This window comes from Mandrillus leucophaeus, unplaced genomic scaffold, assembly GCF_000951045.1.
Source record: "Mandrillus leucophaeus isolate KB7577 unplaced genomic scaffold, Mleu.le_1.0 Scaffold30, whole genome shotgun sequence".
Lineage (NCBI taxonomy): Eukaryota > Metazoa > Chordata > Mammalia > Primates > Cercopithecidae > Mandrillus > Mandrillus leucophaeus.
Window position 1 is genome coordinate 4,390,415 of NW_012103143.1, and position 10,762 is coordinate 4,401,176.

Sequence of the window (10,762 nt, forward strand, 5' to 3'; positions counted from 1 at the left end):
GGTCTATGCTACTGGGTCTACGCATGGTGTGTGCTCATTTTTTATGTTTTGTAGAGATGGGGTCTCACTATGTTGCCCAAGCTGGTCTTGAACTCCTGGGCTCAAGCAGTCCTCCAACCTTGGCTTCCCAAAGTGCTGGGATTACAGGCGAGACCCACCATGCCTGGCCTTAGATAGTTTTTGAAGCTGGAGTTAGATACGATTTCCCCATCCAAGGCAATTCTCTGCTATAGAGATTGGGGCTGTATTGGCAGTTGTGGTCCTAGGAAGGTAGAACGCAAGGCCTGGGATGAGTCCTGCTGTTCCATGATTCTCTGCCAGGGTCTGCACTGTCAGTGACATAACCACGTGACAGAATCCTGCATCACCACGGTAAACCTAGTTCTGGACTGAGGCCTTGGAAGGCTCGGAGGGCAACCACAGAACACTAGTGCTATGGACTGAATACTTTTGTGTCCCCCGCTCTGCCAAAGTCACGTGCTCAAATCCCACTCTCTAGTTTCACTGTATTAGAAGGTAGAGCCCTTGGGAGGGGATTAGGTCATCAGGGTGGACTCCTTGTGAATGGAATAATGTGCTTAGAAGAGACCCCATAGAGATCCCTGGTCCCTTCTGTCTTGTGAGGTCACAGAAGCTGGCAGTTGGGCCCTCACCAGACACCGAATCTGCTGATGCCTTGCTCTTGAACTTCCAGCCTTGAGAACTGTGAAAAATGAATTTCTGTTGTTTTAAGCCACTCAGGTAATGGGAGTTTGTTATAGCAGCCTGAATGGACTGAGCCACTAGACAGGGAGGAGAACGCCAGCAACAGAAAACCTTCTGTCACGATGAGCCTGAGACCCAACATCAAACTTTCTACCAGGATGAGCCTGAGACCCCAGTTCCTCTGTACTCTAACACACATCCTCACAGAGTTGATGCCTTACAGAGCTGTGCATTTACTGCGTCGGAAATTCAAGGACAGACAGTCTGGCAAAAACTGTCAAAATAAGTATGTTTAAGATGCTTAAAAACATAAATTAGCATCCATGAAAACAAGAAATTTTCCAAAAGGAAACAAGAGCAAGAAGATGTGACCCAAAAATAAAGGAAGAAAAAAAGGAAGAAGAACTTGAAATCTAGTAAATGAAAAGGATATGAGCCAGGATGATAGACTCTGTACTGGACATAGTCAAAGATAAAATTAGTGGATTGGCAGTTACTTCACAAAATTGACCCAGACAACAGGGACAAGGTGGAGGGGCACAGTGATAAAATTCAAGGTCCTGTATTCAGGCAAGCCTGGAGGCAACTCTTTACTTTAACTTGACAGTTATGTGCCACAATAATGGCTATTTATTTATTTATTTTTTTGAGACGGAGTTTCGCTCTTGTTGCCCAGGCTGAAGTGCAATGGTACGATCTCGGCCCACCAGAACCTCTGTCTCCTGGGTTCAAGCGATTCTCCTGTCTCAGTGTCCTGAGTAGCTGGGATTACAGGCATGCACTACCACTTCCATCTAATTTTGTATTTTTAGTAGAGACGGGGTTTTTCTGTGTTGGTCAAACTGGTCTCGAACTTCCAATCTCAGGTGATCTGCCCACCTCAGCCTCCCAAAGTGTTGGGATTACAGGCGTGAGCCACCGTGCCTGGCCTAATAATGGCTTTTTAACTGAAGCTAGTTTGAGTCTGTTTGCTTTTTGCCTGCAAGAGGAATAATCTTTTCTCATGTACAAACCCCTTCATAAGATGACACTGTTTCATTAAAGTTAGGCATTAGATGATCTGACAGTCAGCTAGAGTAAATTATCAGAGAAGATGTAAATCAGGGCATTTGATATGATTAATATTGGCACATAAAAAAGAAATCTCTGAAACTTAAGACAAGGAAAACAAACTTGATGGGAGGACGTGGACAGGAGACCGGTTTGCTTAGCGGCCTATCTCCACCCTCCTCCTGCACACCACCCAGCCGAGGAGCCCACTTCCAGGAGACCCGTCTGCACAGCGGCCTATCCCCACCCTCCTCCCTCATGCTGCCAAGCCCAGGAGCCCGCTTCTGAATGCTCCGTTCGATCTCTGAAGAGGTTTCAACACTTGACAGGATCCTTATCAGGTTTTAAGACACATTTGGGTGATCTTTATTAGTATTGTTGAAATTTCTTTGTGTTTGCAAGTATGCATTGAAATACTGAATTGGGCCGGGCGCAGTGGCTCGCGCTTGTAATCCCAGCACTTTGGGAGGCCCAGGTGGACGGATCAGGAGGTCAGGAGATCGAGACCATCCTGGCTAACACAGTGAAACCCCACCTCTACTAAAAATACAAAGAATTAGCTGGGCCTGGTGGCAGGCGCCTGTAGTCCCAGCTAGTCAGGAGGCTGAGGCAGGAGAATGGCGTGAATTTGGGAGGCGGAGCTTGCAGTGAGCCAAGATTGCACCCCTGCACTCCGGCCTGGGAGACAGAGCGAGACTCCGTCTCAAAAAAAACAAAAAAAATAAACACCTGAATTGAAGAGATATTCATGTTCTTTAGCTAATGTTATGGTCTTAGGAGCAGCCTTGTCTCCAAAACTCACAGTGTAATATATTTATAATATTTATATATATATTTAATTGCAACAAACTATACTAACATAAAACTTGCCAGCTTCACCAGTTCAGTGAATGCTAGATTCATGTAGTGAAATGTGCTTATGTCCCCTCCCCACCCCTGCCGTGTTCAGCCTCTGCTGTTACTCCCCAGCCAGGCGCAGCTTTGGGTGTGTCCACAGTCACCCTGCTGCTCTCTTCCACTCTCTCTGACCACACTCAGTTTTGAGCCCCACAAATGTTTCTGTTGTCTTCAGCAATGCCCTGGGATAATTAGGAACCAATTCAGTGAAATTGTGGCTAATTCTAAAAACAGTTTCTGAAGTCATTTTAGGAGATTTGTTCCCACCCTGGAGGGCTCCTGCAGCAAGAATTCTCCAGCTCTCCCTGCAGACTACCCAGCCGCAGTCCAGTCTGTGTCTCCATTAAACCCACACCTCCAGTTGCCTCCACTGCTCTTAGGTTTAAAGAGTGCCCTCAGGTTTGTTTAAACATCACCAAACTCGTTTCTCCCTGAATGACGCCCCTGGTCTTATGGTATCAGCCAGGGCCCTCTCAGCTTGTCACTCCAGCCCTGCAACCACTGCCTCCCAGAGCCAGGGCACAGCTGATCAGGACCCCTGGTATTAGCCCGCCACACTCAAAGTTGAGCCTCCATTCCAGAGTGGAGGCTGGACAGAGGTAGGAAGGCCCCCGCCCATGACTGCACTAGCCAGGATGTGGCATCAGCAGCACGTAGCTGGGGCGTGATGGAGCGGGGGAGAGAGCACTGCGTCGTCAGCTACAGCAGTCTGGAATGGAGTTGCTGCCTCACTGGCCTGGAAAGGGGAGGCAGGGAGCAGTCTTGGTTCAAATGCAACAGACTCTGGCCTTTCTTACTGAATTTTTGATTGTTTGCTGTGAACCCTTAGAATGATCTCCAGCGTCTTTGAATAGTTGTTTTCTTACAGGGTTCACCTGTTTTCCTTGGGAGCAAGCAGGTCAGTGGAGTTTCTTGTGCTATCATGCTGGAAGTTGATTCCCCACAGTAGGGATTCTTGCAGAAGAAATATTACTTTAGAAGAGAGGCTGGGCACGGTGGCTCAAGCCTGTGGTCTCAGCTACTTGGGAAGCTGAGGCAGGAGGATCACTTGAGCTCGGGAGGTCAAAGCTGTAGTGAGCCGTGGTCACACCATGCACTCTCGCCTGGGTGACACAGTGAGGCCCTGTCTCAGAAAGAAAAAGGAAGATAAGGAGGCTAGGACAGGGGTGGTGGCCTTCTAGGCCTTCTTTCCTCTCTCTCCAGCAACTCCAGATCACATGTCTGTGAGTCATTTAAAAATGTCTTCATTCAGGCCGGGCGCGGTGGCTCAAGCCTGTAATCCCAGCACTTTGGGAGGCCGAGACGGGCGGATCACGAGGGCAGGAGATCGAGACCATCCTGTCTAACCCGGTGAAACCCCGTCTCTACTAAAAAAATACAAAAAACTAGCCGGGCGCGGTGACGGGCGCCTGTAGTCCCAGCTACTCCGGAGGCTGAGGCAGGAGAATGGCGTAAACCCGGGAGGCGGAGCTTGCAGTGAGCTGAGATCCGGCCACTGCACTCCAGCCTGGGCGACAGAGCCAGACTCCGTCTCAAAAAAAAAAAAAAAAAAGTCTTCATTCAGTTCACGCCAGGATGCTGTTCAGGAAAATGTGTTGGACTTCTCTGGCTGCTGAGAAGGTGGACTTGGATTCCCCTTCTTTGCCTGCCGTCCTTGTGCCAGGGCCCAAGGATGGAAGAAAGTCAGATGGTCTGTCAGTGTTGTGATTTGTTAGGGAGTCTGTGGTCTTAGACCAGTCCATTGACACCCTCTTTCTCTGGAGGATCACAGAGATCTCTTCCCCATAACTTGCAATGAGATTGACTTTGTGCGAGGACCGTGAAGCCTTGATGAAAGGCTTTCTTCAGAGGGTCTTTCCTATATATTTAATTTTGCTGTGTGATTTTCTAGGAGTTTGCGGCACTTACTAAGGAACTCAATGTGTGCAGGGAACAGCTTCTTGAAAGGGAAGAAGAAATTGCTGAACTGAAAGCAGAAAGGAATAACACCAGGGTGAGTGTGACCTTTCTGTTCACCGTCTGCCCCTGGAGCCACTGTCAGGAGGAGGGGTGCTGTCTCAAAACAAAAGGACGACCCACTCTGTCCGGCCTGAAACACTTTTCATACCTTTTCCCACTGAGCAGACTGTGATTAGTCAGCATGATCACACATTAATGACTTGAAATTTGTGATGAGAAGTTAGGATATTTTAATACAGTTGAGGGGAATTTGTCTTTCTGCTGAATTGAAGGGACTTCATTTTAGCATGAGACTGTAAAGGAATTATTTGCCCCAGATTCAATCATGAAATTAAAAGTGCTCTTTAACGAGTCTTTATTTTGGCCTTTTATTTCAGCTGCTGTTAGAGCATTTGGAATGCCTCGTCTCCAGGCATGAGCGGTCTCTTAGGATGACTGTGGTGAAGAGACAAGCGCAGTCCCCAGCAGGCGTGTCCAGCGAAGTGGAAGTGCTGAAAGCCCTGAAGTCCTTATTTGAACACCACAAAGCTCTGGATGAAAAGGTGCCATCAGCCACATAAGTCTTGGTTTGTGCACATACCGTGTATTAGGCCAGCTTCGCAAATGTTGGTGTAACTTTTATTTTTTGAAGCTTCTTGAACTCTTGGAAATAACTTCTCTAAGAAAACAGGGTTTTGTAGGTTTAAAAAGTACTAATTGGCATAAATGTCTTAAAATTACCAATATATATTGATTTGCTGTTACAGATTGGGTAGTATTAGGTTGTTGCAAAAGTAATTGTGGGCTTTGCTATTACTTTTAATGGCAAACCCTGCAATTACTTTTGCAACAACCTAGTATTTCAGGGGAAGATTTGTTTTTCTCAAACTTAATTTAGAGCCATTAACAAGTTTTCGTGACACTAAGATCGAGGACAGACATTAATGGTATTTTATTATGTTATATTACACTAATATATACATTAAGTGTATATATTACACTTAACTATGTATTAAGAATAAAATAAACAGTATACACACATACACACAAACTCAACCCCTTTTATTTTCAGGTGAGAGAGCGATTACGAGTAGCACTTGAAAGATGTAGTTTGTTAGAAGAGGAATTAGGTGCCACACACAAAGAGGTAAGCTTGAGACTTCATCATCAGTTGAACTGGGAGGTTTTTATTTTTATCCTTTAATTATTAAAAGAAGCATAAGGCCAGGCGCAGTGGCTCACGCCTGTCATCCCAGCACTTTGGGAGGCCAAGGCGGGTGGATCACCTGATGTCAGGAGTTCGAGACCAGCCTGACCAACATGGTGAAACACCATCTCTACTAAAAATACAAAATTAGCCGGGAGTGGTGGCATGTTCCTTTAGTCCCAGCTACTCGGGAGGCTGAGACATGAGAATCGCTTGAGCCCAGGAGGTGGAGGTTGCAGTGAGCTGAGATTGCGCCACTGCACTCCAGCCTGGGCGACAGAGCCAGACTCTTGTCTCAAAAAAAAAAAAAAAGTAAAAGTAAAAGAAGTATAAAGACTGTAGTTGTGTGTATCACATGTTATATTGAGGACCAACCTATCTGGGTCATTTTAAGGACTAGAAAACTATGGTTACCTAAGGACTCATTTGGCCAGTGGATAATAAATTCCGTCTTTAATGATCTGGTTATTTTCGGATTGGATAGCATTGCCATATGCTTTCTCTTTTATACTATATTAAGCAGTTTATAGTTGTGTTTTTCCAAAAGGAGTTTTGCTATCTTTACTTATTTCTCTTACGTAAGGTATTTTACACTCATATTCAATTTTTTGGTTTCAGCTAATGATTCTTAAAGAACAGAATAGTCAGAAAAAAACACTAACAGATGGAGTGCTGGACATAAACCACGAACAAGAAAATACACCAAGCACGAATGGAAAGGCAAGTCTGTAGGCTTTCTCTTCATTCTGTTTGATTTCATTTGTCCACAGCATGTGTCGGGTTATGTGGAAAATGGTTGCTAAAGTGCCGGCTTAGAGCTGAAGTGGTCATGAAAATTGTGTAATCCGACAGATTGCATAAGTCAGTTTTGATTTTAGCTGTTTCCTGGAAGTATTTTTATTTTATAGCTCACCAAACAAGGGTATTTAGGGTGTCTTTTTTTTTTTTTCCTCCTATCAGAGATCTTCTGATGGTTCTTTAAGCCATGAGGAAGACCTTGCTAAAGTAATTGAGCTCCAAGAAATCATAAGTAAGCAGTCAAGGGAACAGAGCCAAATGAAAGAACGCCTGGCTTCCCTCTCCAGTCACGTGTCAGAGCTGGAAGAGGATCTGGACACTGCTAGAAAAGATCTCATCAAATCTGAAGAAATGAACACAAAATTGCAACGAGATGTCCGTGAAGTGAGCAGTAACAAAAATTACAGGCTTGTCATGAAGTTGAATGTTTGGGAGGTTTTAGTTAAATGATTTTTTTTCTCCTTTTGTCCCTTGCTCTCCCAATTACTTTCAACCTTTGGATTATTATATAAGTTATATTGAAAAAGAAAGAGTGCTGTGAAACTGCGATAAGATGCCTCCCCATTTTTGTTGTGAAATCTCCTGTCCCTGAGCGCTTCAAAATAGAGGAGAACTGGTACCACTGACTGATGTGGCCATGGAGTGGACGCCACACCAGCCCCTCCTACCTGTGCTGCTTTGGTATTCTTTAATGTCCTTGTTTGTAGATTCTTTATCTGTGCAATTTCTAGGCTGTCTTAATTGGTTCTTATGTTCAGATTGCCTTCCGTTGCACACATGCTTAGCAAGCAGACGTTGATCCTGGCTGTGCTAGTTCACGTAGGGCGATGTGACTATAGTCTGTTAACTGTGGGAAGGGGCGTTGCTGGCGGTCTTCTCGTTTTGTGACCTGCTCCTTCAAGGAACTCGTGGCATTGAATATTGATGGTCAGACAAATAATCAAGAGTGGAATTTGCTTCCACGTGGGTCATCAGGATCGTATAGTAAAAATATGTCGCATATACTCATTGCTGACAAGTATTTCTGCCATTATCACTATGAGAAACTACTTGATCATGGAACAGTGAGGCTGAGTTCTTTCTCAGGTGCCCTTCCTGTCACTTTCTAACCTGCGCTTTGTCCCTTGTCAGGCGCCTCAACCGTGGAACGTCTGCTTTTCAGTGTGATAGTTTGGCATGAGTAATTTCATGTAGGAATTCGCCACAGGAAGAGCATGTGTGTGTGCTGTGTCACCTGCTAGGTTCTATTCTTTGGCTATAGCGGGAGAGTATGTGGCAGAGATGAACATGCTGAGAATTTTTAAGACCTATCACTTTTATTTTTTATTTTTTATTTTACCTTTCAAGTTTGGGGCACATGCTCAGGTCTGTGACGGGTGAACGTGTGTCCTGGGGGTTTGTTGTGCAGATTATTTCATCATCCAGGTACCAAGCCCAGCACCCGTGCGTTATTTTTCCTGATCCTCTTCTTCCTCCCACCCTCCAGTGTGTGGTGTTCCCCTCTGTGCGTCCCTGTGTTCTCATCATTTAGCTCCCACTTATAAGTGAGAACATGAGGTATGTTGTTTTTCTGTTCCTGTGTTTGCTAAAGATAGTGGCCGCCAGCTCCATCCATGTCTCTGCAAAGGACATGATCTCATTCTGTTTTATGGCTTCATAGTATTCCATGGTGTATACGTACCACATTTTCCTGATCCAGTCCACTATTGATGGGCATTTAGGTTGATTCCATGTCTTTGCTATTGTGAATAGTGCTACAGTGAACATACACATACATGTGTCTATATAATAGAACGATTTATATTCCTTTGGGTATATACCCAGTAATGAGATTTCTGGGTTGGTATTTCCATCTTTAGGTCTTTGAGGAATCTCCACACTGCCTTCCACAATGGTTGAACTAATTTACACTCCCACCAACAGTAGGAAAACATTCCTTTCTCTCCACAACCTCACCAGCATCTGTTATTGACTTTTCCATAATAGCCTTTCTGACTGGTGTGAGATCCTGTGTCATTGTGGTTTTGATTTGCATTTCTCTAATCAGTGATGTTGAGCTTTTTTCCCCTATGCCTTTTAGTAGTCACTTTTAATAGTTATCACTTCGCTAACCTTAGTCATTTTATAAATAGGGAACAACTTGAAAATAGTGAATTCTGGGGGTGGAGGACAGGTATTTCACAAGCAAGAAGTTCTGGTCCTAGCCTTAAGTGTTTGATACTGTTTAGTAATCATCTTGTAGACTTCAGGTAGTTGCGTCCAATTAAATTGAACTTGTACTTCTGTTTCCATTTGTCAATATGCCTGAATCTTGTAATTGTATGAGATTTCATCTAACCCTTATCCTAGAAAGTGAGACTTGTATCTCACTATTGTATCCATTGAGAGAGGCCACACCCTGTCCTGTGTAAGACCATTTGTAGCGTGAGGCAGACATAGACTGCGTCTTCTTTGAGGACGCTTTCACCTCCTTGAAAAATATTTAGATATTTGAGTGTATATATTTTTATAATATTATGTAGAAATAGGAAAGCTTGGTCAACTGAGTGGCTAGACATAGTATTAAGAGAGACAAGTCTTTGTTAATCGTATAGGTGAATATTTATGATATTTGAGGTAGTTACATTTTCATTCACATTTGAGAAAATTGACGTCGTCTTCAATTTAATTTTGAGGACACTATTTTTTTTTTTTTTTTTGGAGACAGGATCTCTCTCGTTACCCAGGCTGGAGTGCAGTGGTGCCATCATAGCTCACTGCAGCCTTGAACTGCCGGACTCGAGCAATCCTCCTGCCTCAGCCTCCCAAGTACCTGGGACTACAGGGGCATGCCACCATGCGTGGCTGATTTTTGTTTCTTTAAAATTTTTTTGGCCAGGGATGCTGGCTCACGTCTGTAATCTTAACACTTTGGGAGGCCAAAGGAAGGCCAAGGAGGATCTCTTGAGCCCAGAAATTCAAGACCAGCCTGAGCGACATAGTAAGACCTCTATCTCTACAAAAAATTAAAAATTAGTGGATATAGTGGTATGCGCTTGTAGTCCCAGCTACTGGGAAGATTGAGGTGGAAGGATCCCTTGAGCCTGGGAAGTCAAGGCTGTGGTGAGCCCTGATTGCACCACAGCATTCCAGCCTAGGTGATAGAGGGAGACTGTGTCTCAAAAAATAAAATACAATATTTTTGTAGAGACAAGGTCTTGAACTCCTGGCCTCAAACCATCCTCCCATCTTAGCGTCCCAAAGTACTGTGATTATAGGAGTGAGCTGCTGTATCTGGCCTGAAGATGCTAATTTTTAATTTGATTGGAAATTTGGGATTTAGTTCAGTTTTTTTCTCTCTTAAGTATCTTAATGTGTAATCTGTTAATTACGTACTTTTTTGTCCCCTCTGAAATACTAATTTAGGCCATGGCCCAAAAGGAAGACATGGAAGAGAGAATCACTACTCTTGAAAAACGCTACCTCGCTGCACAGCGTGAAGCCACATCTGTGCATGACCTCAATGATAAACTTGAAAATGAAATTGCAAATAAAGATTCTATGCATCGACAGGTAATGGATTTTATCGATCTTTGTCTGGCTTCAGTTAATTATTAATGAAATTAAAGACCCTTTTTCTCTCACTTTCATGTTGGAAATCAAGTCCAAATATCAAGTTTTTATGACCTTAGAATATTATGTTCAAGATATGTGGGAGTTCCTTCAGTTTACAGGTTTTGATAACGTAGGATTTGATTTAACCATTTTGTCCTCAATTTTTTCTTTTGTTGTAATTGAAAGTTAATCTATTGCTTTTTAGCATTTTTACCAAAGGAGGAGAGAGTGGCAAAGAACTTCAAGGCAACTGGCTATTTGTTACTAAGTGGGAGCACTATGATAAATGAATAGTATGAGAAATAAAGTCTTGGTCAGACGCAGTGGCTCGTGCCTGTCATTCTAACACTTTGCGAAGCTGAGGCGGGAAGATCACTTGAGCCCAGGAATGTGAGAACAGTCTGGTCAACATAGCAAGACCCTGTCTCTACAGAAAATTAAAAAAATAAATAATTAGCTCGGCATGGTGGAATGTGCCTTTAGCCCTAGCTACTCAGGAGGCTAAGGAGGGAGGATGACTTGAGCCCTGGAGTTCAAGGCTTCACTGTGCTATGATTGTGCCACTGGACTCCA

The 10,762-nt window shown here is 43.9% G+C and overlaps 1 protein-coding gene across 1 annotated transcript in view; it reads left to right on the plus strand.

Moving 5' to 3' along the window:
- PPFIA1 (protein tyrosine phosphatase, receptor type, f polypeptide (PTPRF), interacting protein (liprin), alpha 1) overlaps positions 1 to 10,762 on the plus strand; it is a 146,805-nt gene that overhangs the window by 72,611 nt on the left and 63,432 nt on the right. The window contains exons 2-7 of the mRNA XM_011987091.1: positions 4,544 to 4,645; positions 4,989 to 5,153; positions 5,663 to 5,737; positions 6,416 to 6,517; positions 6,758 to 6,979; positions 10,001 to 10,147. Coding sequence (XP_011842481.1) covers positions 4,544 to 4,645; positions 4,989 to 5,153; positions 5,663 to 5,737; positions 6,416 to 6,517; positions 6,758 to 6,979; positions 10,001 to 10,147 — 813 coding nt within the window. The remainder of the gene's footprint in view (positions 1 to 4,543; positions 4,646 to 4,988; positions 5,154 to 5,662; positions 5,738 to 6,415; positions 6,518 to 6,757; positions 6,980 to 10,000; positions 10,148 to 10,762) is intronic.